At 35.5% G+C, this 17,590-nt stretch overlaps 1 protein-coding gene across 1 annotated transcript in view; it reads left to right on the top strand.

Moving 5' to 3' along the window:
* The window catches only part of GNAT3 (G protein subunit alpha transducin 3), a 52,378-nt gene that overhangs the window by 22,042 nt on the left and 12,746 nt on the right, over positions 1-17,590 (top strand). The window contains exons 4-5 of the mRNA XM_527800.7: positions 9,347-9,504; positions 13,991-14,119. Coding sequence (XP_527800.4) covers positions 9,347-9,504; positions 13,991-14,119 — 287 coding nt within the window. The remainder of the gene's footprint in view (positions 1-9,346; positions 9,505-13,990; positions 14,120-17,590) is intronic.

Here is a 17,590-nt window from a genome sequence, read left to right as displayed (position 1 = left end):
TTGTGTAAGATTTCTTATTTTCCTTGAAGTGAAACTTTTTTACTGTATACTACAATATTATTCAACATTAGTTGTTTTCCTGAGGATTAAACTTAATATCAAATAATACACCATAACAAATAAAAATATTGCTTGTGATTGCTAAATACAAAAGAATTTATGGCATAAACACAATTTGCAATATCTCTACATTAATTTTTTTAGTTACGTCATTTCAAAGAGACTAAAAATGTTTAATAACATAACAATTATAATTAATGTTTGACGATGATTACAAGGTCTGTGTGGCAACAGTGAAATGATTACTTTATAATGATAAGTTTTTTTAAAAAAAGAATTCAAATTGTAGGAGTAAGCAAATGTCTGTATATTAAGTATCTTCAAGTAGTCATAGTTCCATTTGTAAGGTAGTAACAAAATTATTTTCTCCCTACTTTATATTTTGCTATCTAATTATTTTACATTAAATTATATTTGAAATCCACTTACTTTAAAAGTTTATAGGCAAACATATAAAATTATTTGGCAAATGAAACTTACAGTATTATCCAAAGAACCATAGTTGACCCCACCCAAAAAAAAGAGTAACTGAGTAGAATCCATAAGAAGAACTCACCCACTTCCATATGTCCCCTCCAGGAGCAGCTGGGCATCTGGTTACCTCCAGAGGATGCCAGTTGAATGCCTACCAATGTAATTCTTGGAAACCTTGCTATAGAAACAATAAAAATAGAGAGCAAAAGCATAGTAAGGATAAGGAAAGAGGAGTCATTTGAACTCCCTCACCCAGCTTAGTGGACCTTTTAAATGACCACTGGATCTTGTAAATGACCACTAGAAATCATTACAATTAAAACAAAAACAAAACAAAACAAAGCCTTTTCTGTGCTCTTAATGTAAAGAAAGGGGAAATCCCCCTTTTTCCTGTCACTTTTCTTCAAAGAACAAGGAAATGCTAAGTACGGCCTTCAGGCAGATAGTTTATAAAGCAAGGAGTCAGGTATTTTACTGATTCCCATTTCTAGCTTTCTCCATAGTTTGCTCCAATCTACCTCTCTGGCTACAGTTTCCCTCTCATGTTTAAAAGGGGAATTTGGAGGAGTCGAACTCCAAGATCTTTTTATTCTTTATCTCTCTATGACTTAGTGATCATGTTCTTATTTAAGTGTAGTTCAGTTATGGATCTGACCTTGGCTTTTCCTAAGAATGTAGGATTTTAAATCGGCTCTTAAGAAACAACATAGTATACCCACCTTAATTTAAAAAAAGCAAGGCTCAAAGATTAGTTGGTTTACATTAAGTAGCTCAAGTTTATGGAAAAATCCACTTCTCCTGGATTCCATTATAGTGCTTTTTGCTATTAAAGGATTTAATGATTAGAAATATTTATTTTTTCCTCTTAGGCAATAATAGTTACAAAAATAGACGTACCCTCTGAATTCCTTTGAGAATGATTTAATGATGTTTAAATTTGTAGATGCAATATGGTATTCCATGCATTTGTGTCAGAGAAGTTGGAAATCACAATCTTGCCTATTGCTACTTATTTAAATAGACTGTGTCTTTCATACAACCCAGAGTTTGTGAAACAGTGATGCTCTGATCACTAAATACTTGATATTTGACCAGATGTGGTGTCTCATGCTTATAATCTCAACACCTTGGGAGGCTGAGGCAAGAGGATCGCTTGAGCCCAGGAGTTCCAGACCAGTCTGAACAATATAACCAGACACTGTCTCTATAAAGAAAAAAAAAAAGGAAAAGAAAAAGAAAAAGAAAAAAAAAAATTAGCTGGGCATGGTGGCGTGTACCTGTAGTCCCAGCTACTTGGGAGGCTGAGGTGGGAGATTCACTTGAGCTTGGGAGGTTGAGGTTGCAGCAGCTGTGATGGTGCCACTGTACTCCAGCCTGGGCAACAGAGCAAGACCCTGTCTTAAAAAAAAAAGTGAGATGAGAGATTTATTAGTAAAAGTCTTAATGAGTTGACATATAGGGGAAGTGAAAATAATAAACTCTACACATTGCTGCCATCATGCTAATTAAAAAATAAAAGTACAGTTCATTCAAACTGTACATTGAATGGCATAAACAGATCAACTTAAGCAGCACTTAGCCATTGTCATAACTTCTCAAGAGTACCTATATTCTCAACTATCAGAACATCACAGTTGTCAGACACGACATAGTTCATATTTTGATTTCAACTTATGTGAACTCTATCAGTTTCAGCTGCATTCTAGTACTTGATTTTGAGATTAATATACTCTTGACCTGTTTAAAATTGTTTATTTAACAGATTGATTGCTAAACACTACCTACATGCGACTTTCAGAGTTCTGGTTAGCTCTCGATTATTTATTTATACAAGTGCATATACTTTTATATAGCCATTTGCACATCATCACACAGATTGCCAAAGAGAGAAAGTTCTGATAGAAAATTTATGTGAGCTTTATTAGTTACTGGGTCTATAAGTTTGGACAAGTTAACCTCTCTAAATTTCAGTGTCTGCTTCCACAGAATGTTATGGCTTTCCTCCTTGAGTTACAATGACTATTAAAGAAGGAAGCAAAAACATAAGAAATCCACTATATACAGAGTATTATAGAATGTACATTTTCAGTAAATATTAGGTATTATTTTTCAATATTTATTTTGAATATAGGATCATTAAAATTTAGGTAGTGAAATCTATATATCCAACATCACTTGAAAAAATTATTTTTTATTAAACTATTATTTATGTGGTAGACATTTAGTTGGACACCAGGGATGTAGTGAGGGCTCAGCAGTAACTGAGATGGAAATAGTATTTGTCATCAGGAGAGGAGAGCTTGATGTTTAACAAGTAACTACAAATATGCTATTTCAAAAAGGCTGTGCAGCTATATGTGGAGCTCGATCCTTGCTTAAAGAAGGAATTACTAAGAAGGGGAACACTAACATTAAATGAGGATGGAAAAGAACTAATTAGTTTGGTTTTGGAATGAGTTTGTAAGTTCTATTTGATATCTACATATGTAAGCAATTACAAATGTGCATTTGAAGCCCAAAATGGACACTTTGTCTAGAGATCTAAATCTAGGTGTTATTGGCATGCCATTATACTATGGCATATAATTCATACTAAGAAAGTAGGATGGAATAGGTGAAGGAAGCACTTAGATTAAGAAGGGAAGGGTATTAGGGATAACAGAGTCTAGGGAAGAGTGATAAAAAAAAAACACAATATTTTCTGGCCATTTGTTAGGAAAAGAACACTTCAAGGGAGAGGATAGAAGAGTAAAAGGAAATCAGAAGTATGCGAAATCACAGAATTCAAGAGAAGTGTTCCAAAGGGAATTATCCACATTGAAAGGTCTTGAGAGGTCAAGAAAGGAAACTATTAAATAGAATCTATTGGATTTAGAAATATGGAGCCATTGGGAATATAGTGAGAGAGGTTTCAGAAGAATGGTGGACTCCTACTCCTGTGGAATATGTGGAGAAATGAGAAAGGACAATATTTCAGGACCTATAGCCAAGGAGTAGGAGAGAGATGGGATATGTAGTTAGAGGGGAAGCAGCTAAATCGGGATTGTTCTTATTGGTTGTGGTTTAGTATTTGATAGGCTTAGAATTTCCTAAGCATAGAACTTGAAAAGAGGGTTAACAAACCCTCTTTTTTTGTTACCTATGTAACAAACCTTCATATCCTGAAGAAATAGGAAAGGAGAAATAATGAAGATATTTAGTAAATATCTACTTATCCTTTTGAATATTATTATATCCTATTTTGGAGCATATAGAATCCACTCAACTGACATAAAAGAATGCTGAAAATTGTAACACTTTTACTACATAATTTGAGCGCTGTTGTAATCATCTTGGACATAGAACCCTACAAAGTAAACTCTACAATATGAACCAAAAAGCACTGATTCCTCAAGATGTCCTACAATTGAAGTTCTGTGATTAGATTTGTTTGGTATATATGCGTCCAATAACTTGGAAATTTTCAACCGATATTACTACTCAAAGATTCTGAAAACCGAGTAGCCACAAAACATGGTATTTTTAACTCAGCATTTCTCACAATTACTAGGTAAACTATATAGTCTTCCTTTCTTTTGATGTTTTTTTCATGATATTTGGAAATATGACTCTAGGGTTCAGAATAAGTTCCACAAAGTTCTAAGACCACCTGGGATCCCTAATATTAACGATGAAGTTCTGAGTAATCTGTAGGGAAAACACATATTTTATTTTCTATACAATGTAGTCCCAAAGTTACACAATCTTAAGAGAATGAAGATGAGTTGATAGGTGCAGCAAACCACCATAGCACATGTATACCTATGTAACAAACCTTCATGTTCTGCACATGTATCCCAGAACTTAAAGTAAAATAAAAATGATGAGTAAATAAAATAAATATTCTTTAAAGAGAGAGAGAGAGAGAGAGAATGAGCCATTCCAGGCCCACTGTAATTTCCAAGCTTTTCCAAATACCTCATAGGGAAATAAAACTTCTTTGGGATGCCACTCAAATCCACAGGGTGTTATTTGAAAAATGTGGCAGAAAGGATGATTAGAGAAGGCTTCATTGAGGAGGTGGTATTGGGAAGAGACTTGAGTGAAAAAGGAAATGAACCACCGAAGGACATGGACGCAACAACCACTGAAATGCGCTGAAATGAGGGCTTGGTGAGTTCAAGGAGCAACAAATTGTTCAGTGCATCTTGAGTCTTGGTGGCAGGGAGAGAAAGGGAGAAAGGAGGGAAAGAGGGGATCAAAACATGTAGAACCTTGTGAGTCACAGTAAGGGATAAGGGATTTGGGTTTTATGTTGAGTTTTGAGTTTGGTGAGAAATTACTAGAGTTTTAAAAATATAACAATAAAATAGGAGTTAAGTGTTCGATCAGTTTGGCCGTTATGAGGAAGCTAAGTTTTCATAATACCTATACATTTTGGTGTTATATATTTTAAAAATTCACATTTGATGGGTAGGCTCAATCCTTTAAAAGCTTTAAAGAATTTTAAATTTAAAGAATTGTAATTCTTTAAATTATACCAGCTTTTCAATAAGCACAGAAGAACATCAAGAATGGAAATACACTATGTTCAATAAAGTATTATTTATGGTTAAAAAAATAACAACTGTATATTGCCAGAAATTCTTAATGCAGTCAGAACAGTTGCGTCACCTTGAAGCTTTTAAAAACTACCTTTGCAGGGCCTGACATGCAGGGATGCTGATTCATTTTGTTTGGGTTGTAGTTCTGCTATCAGTACTTTTAAGGGTACACCATATGCTTGTAATGTGCAGCCTGGATTGAAAATCATTACCGTAGGCTCCACCTATGCACGCACAAATTTAAAAAGTAAAAGGTCTGGAGACACAAAAACCAACCTGATAGGATAACTTGCCTTTGTAGGAGGTAGTAGGATTGAAGCGGTCAAGGGAGACTTTGTAACATTGAAGTGTTTAAACTAGAACTATATTCATGATACCTCTACAAATAAAGTATATTGAAATTAAAAATAGAATATTTTTTTAAAAAGGAAGGACAGGTATGGTGGTTTACACCTGTAATCCTAGCACTTTGGGAGGCCGAGGTGGGCAGATCATGAGGTCAAGAGATCGAGACCATCCTGGCCAACATGGTGAAACCTCGACCCTACTAAAAAAAAAAAAAAAAAAAAAAAAAAAAATTACAAAAATTAGCTGGGTGTGGTGGTGTGCACCTGTAGTCTCAGCTACTTGGGAGGCTGAGGCAGGAGAATAGCTTGAAAGTGGGAGGTGGAGGTTGAAGTGAGCCTAGGTTGTGCCACTGCACTCCAGCCTGCATGACAGAGCAAGACTCTGTCTCAAAAAACAAACAAACAAACAAAAAAACAAAAAAGAAAAAGAAAAAGAAAAACAGAAAGAAATGAAACAGTATATCTGTTTGGTTTGTAAAGATATGCTGACAAGATATACAATTTTTTCTCCTTAGGGATAAAACTGTGTAGTGGTTGTTTTATGGCATCATTCGTCCTAAACAGCACTTTAAAAGTGGAAGGAGCCAATAGCATGATGCTAGTGAAAGTGACCAGAGCATATTTCGCTGAACTTGCAGTTCTCTTTCATATCCATTTAACAGAGAAATGGGGTTTTAAAAATCTATCCTGTGTTGATGCAGGAAAATCAGGTTGAGACTTGATTTGGCCATTTGTTGACAAAAAAGCCAAACTCTGTAAAATACTTGAAGAGATTTATTTTGAGCCAAATGTGAGGGCCATGACCCATGGCACAGCCTCAGGAGGTCCTGAGAACATATGCCCAAGGAAGTTAAGTTATTGCCTGATTTTATACATTCTATGGGGATTAAAGTTACAGGCAGATATCAGTCAATACATGCAAGGTCCAGAAAGGCAGGACAACTTGAAGCGAGACCTTCCAGTCATAGGTGGATTCAAACATTTTCTGACTGGTTGAAAAGAATTAAGTTATTTTCTGATTGGTTGAAAGAATTAAGTTATTGTCTAAAGGCCTAGAATGAGTAGAAAGGAGTCTCTAGGTTAAGAGGCTGTGGAGACCAAGGTTCTTATTATGTAGATGAAGCCTCACAGGTGGCACCCTTAGAGGCAATAGATGGCAAATATTTCCTATGTAGACCTTTAAAAAGTGCTAGACTCTCAGCTAATCTCACCAGGATCAGAAAAGGCCTTGAAAAGGCAAGGGGCTTCTCTACACAATGTAAATTTCCCCCACGAAAGACAGCTTTTATTTTATTGTTATTTTCTTTTATTCTTTTATATATGCCAAAAAAATATATTTGGGGGTAAAATAATTTCTTTCAGGGCCTGCTCTATACTGGAGTCAGGTTGGAATTTGGAATCTTATTGCTATAAAGATTCTGTTTTATCAGTCCTAAGATCTCTGTTTTAATGTTAATGCGGGTGAGTTATGCCTGAATTCCAAAGGGAGGAGGGCCTAATGAGGCATGTCTGACCCCACCCTTCCTATCACAGCCTGACCTAGTTTTTCAGGTTTACTTTGGAATTCTGTTGGCCAAGAGGGATTTCTGTTGGTTGCGGGGCTTAGAATTCTGTTGCTTGGGGGACTTAGAATTTTGTTTTTGGTTTACACATTGAATATGTGGACCAATGATCATCTGATCAGTTTACTTTTAACAATAAAAGCTGATTGTGAAGAAAAAGTTATTTTCTTTTTTTACCCTTACCAGTGTCTCTTTAACAATAAGTGACATATCCTTATTTTTTATACAAAGAACAGATTTTTGATAAAATGGTAGAAAAAAACTGTAATCAATTCAAAATAATAAGCTGAGTTGTATCAGAAAAGCAGCAAGTTCTTATTGAACATACTTCATTGGTAGTGTCAGAGGCATTTGAACCAGAGCAACTTCATCTTAAATAGGAGCTGAGGAAAATGAGACTGAGACCCACTAGGCTTCATTCCCAGACAGTTAAGGCATTCTAAGTTACAGGGTGAGATAAGGAGGTCGGCACAAGATGCAGGTCATAACGACCTTGCTGATAAACAGGCTGCAGTAAGAAGCTGGCCCAAACCCACCCAAACCAAGATGGCCATGAGAGTGACCTCTGCTTGTCCTCACTGCTATACTCCCACCAGCACCATGACAGTTTACAAATGCCATGGCAATGTCAGGAAGTTACCCTATATGCTCTAACAAGGGGAGGCATGAATAATCCACCCCTTGTTTAGCATATCATCAAGAAACCACAAAAATGAACAACCAGCAGCCCTCGGGGCTGCTCTGTATATGGAGTAGCCATTCTTTTATTCCTTTACTTTCTGAATAAACTTGCTTTCACTTTGCCCTATGGACTCGTCCTGAATTCTTTCTTGTGTGAGATCCAAGAACCCTCTCTTGGGATCTGGATTGGGACCCCTTTCCTGTAACAGTAACAGCCTGACATGGCACAAAATGCGCTTGTATTTGACTCTTATTCTGATACTTACTGTATTTACTGGTTTACTCGTTTCTAAAACTCTGAGTTTTCGATTCCTCACATGTAAAATGGAGAAAATATAGTGTCTATCTCCTGGTTGTGAGGATTATGTGTGATATTGCATGTGCAGTTTTGTAAATTGTAATAATATGCACTAGGAGGATTATGAGCTAAAAAAGATATCAGTTTTGGAGGCTGACAACAAGGTTGAGTTCAGACTTCTCCATTTGCCTGGGCTATTACCACAGTCAATTTAGTTATTCTGAAACTCAACATCTTAATTTTTAAAAAAATGATTTGTCATAAAGCTATTTTGATTATTTGTTTAAATAAATTGCAGACTATAGTATTTACTCAGTAAACTTCTATTTCCTTCTTTGCTGGTAACCTCCAAATGTTATCCCAACAGGACTAAGACAATAATTCCTTGCTTTGCATAAAAAACTCTCACCTCTGTCCTACTGATTTGTTCCAAAGGCATATGCAATCAACAATACCTACAGGGATGTTCAAAAATATTATGTGGATCCAAATGTTTACCATTCTTTATATGATTACGAGGCAGTAACCCGATGACAAAAAAATTATATATTAATTTTTTGAAACAATACAATTTTAGAATAATGAATTTATTTCCATTTTTACTCTTTTTTTTTTTTTTTTTTTTTTTTGAGACAGGGTCTGGCTCTGTCACCTAGGCTGAAATGTAGTGGTGCAATCTCTGCCCACTGCAACCTCTGCCTCCCAAGCTCAAGCAATTCTCCCACCTTAGCCTCCCAAGTAGCTGGGACTACAGACATGCACTACATCCCTGACTAATTTTTTTGTAGAGAAAATTTTTGCCATGTTGCCCAGGCTGGTCTCAAACTCCTGGGCTCAAGTGATCTACCCACCTCGGCCTCCCTAAGTGCTGGGATTATAGGCGTCAGCCACCATGCCCGGTCTACTCTAATTTTTACTTGGCTTTTTTTTTCTAGAAAAATTCATGGCAATGATTAAAAAAAGAAGAAGATACCAGATTAAATCAGCTTAATTTTTATTGTACCTTGGTATAATATGTAGACCTTTTGCAAACTTAGTATGACTACAGCAAAGTATTATTATCCTCCTTGATATCATATTCAGAAGTCAGTGACATATTTCAAAATATGCTAATTTCTTCACATAATGTTTTATAGTTTTTGCAAAGGAGAACTCTTCTGGACATCATCCAGCCATGAAAAACTTTAGTTCTATTTACCTCAATATAGTTTAAAAAGATGTTTGGTGGAATTATTAGCTAAAAGAATAAGATTAAAATTATCCCAGTAAATTACTCTATTATAAAATAGAATATGTGATTCCAAATAATACATACTTATTCTCACCAAAATATTGTTCTAGGAGGACCAACGACAACTTTATGCAATGGCAAATACCCTGGAAGATGGTGGCATGACACCTCAACTGGCTGAGGTAATAAAACGGCTGTGGAGAGATCCAGGAATTCAGGCCTGCTTTGAAAGGGCATCTGAATATCAGCTCAATGACTCAGCAGCTTAGTAAGTGAATTCACTTTAAGGGGAATTGGAGGTAAAACATTTAAAATTAAGAATTATAATTCTGCATACTTTGCATTTGTAAATTCAAATGAGGAAAATAAATGGTGTTACATTTTATTAGAGTAAAATAAAAAGCAATTGAAGAGAAATGAAAATGAACAAGGTGACATAATGAGATTTAAGAAAATATAACCAGGGGAGCATTTTAAATAACTAAGTTTGAAACTGCCTGAGAAGATTCTATGGTGCAAATATCTTCTCTTGATTAAAAAGTGTTAACCTTTATGCATAGCCTTTCACACTAACACAGACTGGTGACATGCACACTGAGGTTTTGGGCTATTCATTTCATCTCTATTCATATTAGTGAAATCATCTCCTAGATTAATTTCATTAATGACACATGCCTTGGCTCATTGGGTTGATGACCATGATACAAAATTCGAGAAGAAATTAATGAAATGATTTCCAAAATACTTGTATACTAGGAGATTCTTTTGGAGTCTCAAAAAATTCTATAAATTTCACTGCTTGTATCATCCATTTAGCATTAATTAACCATAAGGAAATTAGGGGCTTGTGACACTATTTATAATTTCATTATCAAAGTGATTTAAAATTTTCCTTTAGTGCTGGGCACAGTGGCTCACGCCTGTAATCCCAGCACTTTGGGAGGCCATGGCAGGCAGACAGCTTGAGGTAAGGAATTTGAGACCAGCCTGGGCTACATGGCAAAGCCAAGTTGCTACAAAAAATACAAAATTAGCCAGGTGTGGTGGCATGTGTCTGTAGTCCCAGCTACTTGGGAAGCTGAGACAGAAGGATTGCTTGAGCGCAGGAGGTCAAGGCTGCAGCAGTAAGCAGAGACTGCACCACTGTACTCCAGTTGGGGCAAAAGAGCAAGACCCTGTCACCAAATTAACCCCAAAAAACAATTCTTTGAGCAAGTGGTTCCTAACATAGCCCCCTACTATATGCCTGCAAGATGTGTGCATATGTAAATACAATCTAATTACTCATTTTCTATTTCTGTTCATGCATATGTGTGAAAAAGTGTAAATATAGTTCTTTTGATGAACTCCCCCTCTCCCCGCCAACAGAAGCTGCTAGCATCATTTAATTAAACAAAAGCAAAACAGTAATGTAAAAGTGAAACAAATGAAAAAGATCGGTTAAGGACAGAACAATGAAGCTTGCATGACACTTCAGATTTTTAATCATTGATGGACAGAATGATTAGGGAGAGAAAATAAGCTATATAAACTCTAGAGAAAAATTTTTCTGTAATTATTCATTCATCTTTATTTTAAAACCCAATTTCAAAGGGCACATTGCTTTTGGAGGAGTTTTTCCTAGCTCTCTGATGAAGGAGAGAATGAGTCTCATTTTGTGATTATATCAACTTGAATAATTTTTCATAAGTGTCTCATGACCTACCACATTTTAATAGTACAAGGGATCTCTGCAGTGGAGTAAAACATTGCTTTTCTATACTATTCATTGGTAAAGGTAGTCACAAGGAGTAAGAAGCTGAATTGTGGAATATTTCCATAAAATCTTGCTTAGTAAAGCTCTGGGTAGAAAGCTAGAGAGAAAGATAGATTAAAGTGGGCTCTCATTAATATATTTAGTCTTGTACAAACCACATAGTTAAAATGGGCAAATAAATGGCATTTTATTGTATTTTCTAGTATTTAATTTTAGTTTTTTCCTTTATTTAAATACTTAAAGTATGTTTTACACTGGGACTATCTATTCCATTATAGATTCATAGTAAAATTTTAAATCTGTTCATCAAGTTAAAAACAATTAAACAATATCAATTTGCATTCATTTTGTAAATGTTGCCCATATTGTAATAGTTTTCAACTACCCAGATTACTGCAGGTGCAATAGAATAACAACAGGAAAGCTCATTTCCCTGTGTCTCAGAGAAATTTCACACATAAACAAAAGTAATAATAATAATAAAGTGGTTTTTTTTTTTTCTGCTCTTAGGTGTCCTTAAAAGGAAAGCTTGCTGAGAAAGGTAGTTGAATGGTCATTGCTTTCTTCCAGAAATTAAGAGCAGATTTTTTTTTTTCAAATACTGAATTACATTGGAAAACTAGATATAAAATGAGATTGGTACTACAATGTGTGTCTATTTCATATACATTACATACAGCAAGGTCTCTAACACTTTTTTCTTTTTTTGGTAAAAGATACTTCTTGTTTTCTCAAATCTAGAGATCCTTCAAGTTAAGGCTAACAAAAAAGTGAATATAATCAGAATAAGGGAAAGGAATGCCATAGTTGGCAACATAACCTCATCAGTTCTAGCAAATTGAAAGAAGAGGGGTATGGCAGGGATAATCAGAGGAAACATTTTAGTTGACTGCATGGTTTGCTAATTGCAGCCATCTAGTGTGCCTTTAAAATTCCACGTGCTTTAAGAATTACCATAGACTTCACCAGGAAAAATACTAGTTTAAATAATTGGAAAATAATTTAGTACTTTTAAATGATTAGATTCATATATGTTAAGGGCCTCTATTTGGTCTAAGCTTTAGATTATAGACTTGAACTCCCACATTCCATATTTGTTTATTTAAACAAGCATTTTAAATGCAAATTTGTCAGTCTGCTAATGCTTCTGCTTTGCTTGAAATCATTCATACATGCAAATAAATGTGTCCTTACCAAGGTTTTCATTTAGGTACCATGAAATGAATTTAATCTTTATTTTGGTAGGTATATTTTTGTTTTTTTTTTTGTTTTCTTTTTACTCTTGCGTGAACTAACTGACCAACAACACACCTACCACACATGCAGGCTTAGTTAATAGAAAATTCACAAAGGGATTTGCTTGCCAAAATAGAAAATAAATACACTAGCAAATCCTGCCAGTACTTTTTCCAGTACATTTACATCTTGATGTTTCACTCTTTTTTCAAAAGAAAACTTAAGCTTTTTTAGAATAAAACGATGGTGATAAATTTTCATATTATATATGTTATGTGTTTCTGAGGTGTGATTTTTACTCTCGGCCGAAATCCCTTTGGGACACTTGTCCAACCTTAATTTGTTTCAGCTTAAAAGGAAAAAGATCCTCCAAGAATAAATTACCTATATTAATAATGAATTTTTTTAAATAATAAAATAATTTTGTTTTTTCAATCTTTGTGCTAGGTGCTAAGGCATAACAGCTTCTCAGCTTAATCACTGAACAAACAACTTTAACACTGACTAACATTCAGCTGGATTCTACCTCACAAATTCTGTCTCGATGGAAGTACTTGAATCTTATCTTTCTATAAATGTGGTTCAGTGTAATGGTGAAATTTGTCATAAAAGCATTACCATGCTATTACTATTTGTATCTGAAATTTTTACAGAAATAGTGATATCGCTAAGCCACTAAAAGCTTAGTATCAAAAGTCTAGACCAGTGGTTTTCAAATTATTTTTAAAGCAATAAAACACATTTTTTTTTTTTAGTATGAAGACATTATCTCGTTTCAAGAGTTAGGAAGCTGAGAGCAGGTTTTTTCCCCTCTAATTTAGCAGACTGTTATAGCATACACAATTTAATTAGACTTATTCCTGTTCATCACCACACCTAGATCCTGTGAGGGGAAAAAAACACCATATTCAGCCTGTTAATACTAGGAATTTTTAATATAGCTTCCTGGAAGGGGTAAAGACACAGTGATGCATTGATGGAAGAGGAGGTGGGAGTGGGGACAGTGGGTACTTTCACCCTTCTGTCCCCAGGAGAGCCAGATCAGGGTGGGTTTGCAAATTGATGAGTCACTTCCAGCATAGACCAGGAAGAGAGACAAATGGTACTTCATTTATTGCGCTAACTAGATATTGCAATGGCATTTAATGGAAATGGCTGAGTCTTGATGAGGCAAATTCATGCAAAAATCACAAACAACCTTCAAATTAGTTCATTCGAACCAATCACTTTCATAAAACCGAAAATGCCTAAATTCAAACTACAGAATTTCGAGGATAATCTAGCCACTACCACTATAAGGTAGGTTTTAGTTTTGTAATGATCCAGGCACTATAAAGAGAAATTTTTTTTCATACTCCTATCCATATACAAGCAAATTTATCACACAAACCACATAAAATACAGGTTAAGGCAGTGTTGATTTAGGTGCATTTAGAAGAGGACGCTGGGGGTCAGCTGTGTGCCACATTCAGCACTCTGCATTCTGCAACATTCCAGCTACCAAACTTTTAATTCGATGAGCAGAGTTTGGAAAGCGCCTGTCTAGAATTTATCATCTTTAATAGATCCTACACTAAAAATTCATTTCTACTGAATCCTGGTTTCTTCAAACGCAAAGTTAAAAAAATATATATATATATATATACACACACATATATATCTATGTATGTGTGTATATATACATATATGTATTATATATACATATATGTATGTATTTATGTATTATATATACACATATATAATTTTGTTTTGTCTTTATTAGCTACCTTAATGATTTAGATAGAATAACAGCATCTGGGTATGTGCCAAATGAACAAGATGTTCTCCATTCTCGAGTGAAAACGACTGGAATCATTGAAACTCAATTCTCCTTTAAAGACTTGCACTTCAGGTATGATCAAATATCTTTTCTAACTGTAGACAGAAGTATGCATCAGGCTTAATATTTCCTCATGGAGAAAAGCTCTAGCCCATGTTCAGGTTCAATAATCCTTGGATGTACTCACTAGCTCTAGTTTACCTTCAGTACCACTGTCCTTTACTGTCCTCCTATAGCCTCTCACCCCAACCTCTCATCCTGAGCCTCATCCCTCCTTCCAGGCTAAAATGCTTCTGGCTTGAGCAGGTGGGGACTAGATTTTACTTTCCTCATGCTTAAAACTGGCACTGTACTTTGGGGAAAAAAAAGAAAATGTATTTAAATAATATACAAGAAATGGGTGCCAGGAATCCTATTTCCTTTGCGTTTCTATTTTCCTATTTGCTTGAAATATTCCTATAACATCTGTTTCCTTAATTTTAAAAAATGCAAATTACCAAGATGAGAATTATTTGAATATGATACTATTTACTGCAATAACAAGGCATATTTTATAACCATGTTTTGAGTATGAAAATGAATCATTATTTTCATTGCTATTATATTATCGAGAGCTTCCTAGAAATTCTACTGCAAAATCACTCGTTTACTATACCAAGAAATGGAAACCCATACTATAATGTTAGAAAATATCCCTTAATATTTAAATACCTTTTTGTATGGATTGTGGACAATATGGAATATTAAACATTAATAGCAGGTTCTAGCTGCATTGTTTAGTAATGACAAAAATCAATAAAAATATAACTAATAAAATTACTCTTGTATCAAACAATGAGAATAATCTTAAACAGTAAAAAACTGGAGATAGAGTGGCATGAATTATTCATATCCATTCGTGAGGAAAAAGTAAGAAAATGGTAATTAATCAACATCATAAATTTATTTTAGTAAGATAAAAGCTTCAAATATTTTAAAGTATGTGTTATATATAATATCTAAGTAGAATACCTATTATGTAGATAGTATATTTTCAACTAATACGGAAAACTCTTCAAAATTCGTATCTAAATTTTAGGCCCACAAATAGTTAATTTTCTGAAAGATAAGCCAAAGATTAAACCAGGGTAAAGGGACTGCACCAATTGGGATCAACATCCTCTCTTGGCAAATGTAGGAAAAGTTTGTCGTCAGTCTTGGCTTCACTATTGTATAGTTCTTTTTGGCAACTACTTTCTTCAGACTCCTCACCTTTGATCCAGTTTCTGGGTTTTCCTTTGAGGCCCTGAGTCCAGTTGTTTCTCCCCCTCTGCCCCTCCCACACTAGTGAAAGCATTTTTGACACTGTCCCTTTTCTGTGTTACTCTTTCTTTTCTCCGGATGTCTCACTGAAACAGACTAGAACTGAGTGTGGGCCTTGAGGCTGCCCAGACCAAAGTTCCAATTCTGGGTTACCTAATAATTAGCAGTAGGAGTTAAGAAACACAGTTAACCTTTTCTTTATTTGCTTGCCTAATGAGTTTGTTGTAAAGATTAGATGAAGTAAAGTCCTAGTAGAGAGTTATAACTTGATGTAGCTTACCTTTCATAAGCCAGTAGAACTCTCTGTGTCCTAGATTGTCTGGACCATAAACGGGTTTGGACAAGTGATGTTACATGTTGAATACCTAAAAGCTCACGACCCAAGTCACTCCCTACAACACCAACCAATTTGGTATTGTCTCAAAAATGATCACTCTCAAAAATTATCTTGTTTATGTATCTGTTCTTTAACATTTCAAGCCTTTGTACTTGCTAGTCTCTTTGCCTAAAGTGCTCTGCCCCTGAATCTGCAAGAAACATTTCCTTCTTATCATTAAGTTCCAAAATCAAATGCATATCCTCATGGAGGCATAACCATCTTATCTATGTACCATCCATGCTTATCCCTGTCACTATACACCCTGCAGCATGCTGATAAATGTTTAACAGCAGGGTTTCTGGGGCAGTAAGGCAATGGAGGGCTGGCTGATTGTAGCTCTTGACTTTTCTGGTGCAAATAACCCCACCATGGTCAATTTCAGTCAACCAAGGTAATGTCACTAAATGCAGAGTTGAGGAGAAATGCAAATAAACAGCTCTCACTAGCTAAGCCAGGGTGAGCCATAGCCACTGCAATATTGATACATCACATTGCTTTCCTTTTAAAAAAAATTATCAATATATGAGATTGCCTTGCTTCTTTATTAGTTTTCTCTTTTTGTTTCTGTTTCTATCTCATATGCCCCCGAGCTCCTGGAGGCTAGGGGCCATGTCTATTTATAGCTCTACTTCCAGTGCTTATCATAGTGGCTAGCATAGAGTAAGAATGAAGGTAATTTTTGCTGAATGAGTAAATGCACTATGCCAAACACTCTACATACACAATCTTTATACTTGCACAGTAACATCATGAGCTGAGTGTTGCTATCCATACTCAGGATAAGCATTCTTGGTTATCCTGAGGCTAACTGGATAGCCTCAAAAACTGGAGGCTATACTGAGATAAAAGATTTCCCCCAAGGTCTTTCACGGAAGTGCTAGAGATGGAATTAAAATGTATACCTTTCTGTCTTCAAAGACCACACTCCTTACACTGTATGGCACTAATGAGTTGTTAGATAAATTGGGTGAAAACCATTTTTCTGTAGAGTGTTTTTTTCAGTGTTGTTGGTCACTTATAATCTCTTTCAGAGAGAAGGCGGGAGGGAGGATAAAATGACAGCCTTTTGGGGAACTATCTTTAAGTTGGAGGGTCATGTGGTCCTTTATAAGTCAGTGCTTCTAAAACCAGGGTATGAGACAACTGCCAATAAACACATAAATCCTCAGAAAATCATGGTCATTTTCTGAGACATCTATTTCACTCTGAACAAAGTAATATAAACAATCATAAAATTTTGAAACTTAATTTTGAGTATGTGATGGTTAATACTGAGTGTCAACTTAATTGGATTGAAGGATACAAAGTATTGATCTTGGTGTGTGTCTCTGCGGGTGTTACCAAAGGAGATTAACATTTGAATCAGTGGGCTGGGAAAGGCAGACCCATCCTTAATCTGGGTGAGCACAATCTAATCAGCTGCCAACGCAGCTAGAATATAGGCAAGCAGAAAAATGCGAAAAGACAGACTGGCCTAGCCTCCCAGCCTACATCTTTCTTCCGCCTCAGTTCCCCTCAGCTGGTACTGCCACCACATCAGCCGCCCTTCCAGAGATAGAAAGATGTAGGCTGGGAGGCTAGGCCAGCCTCCCTTTTCACATTTTTCTGCTTGCTTATATTCTAGCTGTGCTGGCAGCTGATTAGCTTGTGCCCACCCAGATTAAGGGTGGGTCTGCCTTTCCCAGCCCACTGACTCAAATGTTCATCTCCTTTGGCAGCACCCTCACAGACACACCCAGAATCAATACTTTGTATTCTTCAATCCAGTCAAGTTGACACCCAGTATTAACCATCACAGAGTAGAATATAACATTTGCATTAATGTTTAAAATAAAATATTAATTTTAAAATACATTTTATTC

This window comes from Pan troglodytes, chromosome 6 (genome assembly GCF_028858775.2).
Source record: "Pan troglodytes isolate AG18354 chromosome 6, NHGRI_mPanTro3-v2.0_pri, whole genome shotgun sequence".
Classification (NCBI taxonomy): Eukaryota; Metazoa; Chordata; class Mammalia; order Primates; family Hominidae; genus Pan; species Pan troglodytes.
Note: the sequence above shows the minus strand (reverse complement) of the source record. Positions and strands in the feature narration are given on the sequence as shown.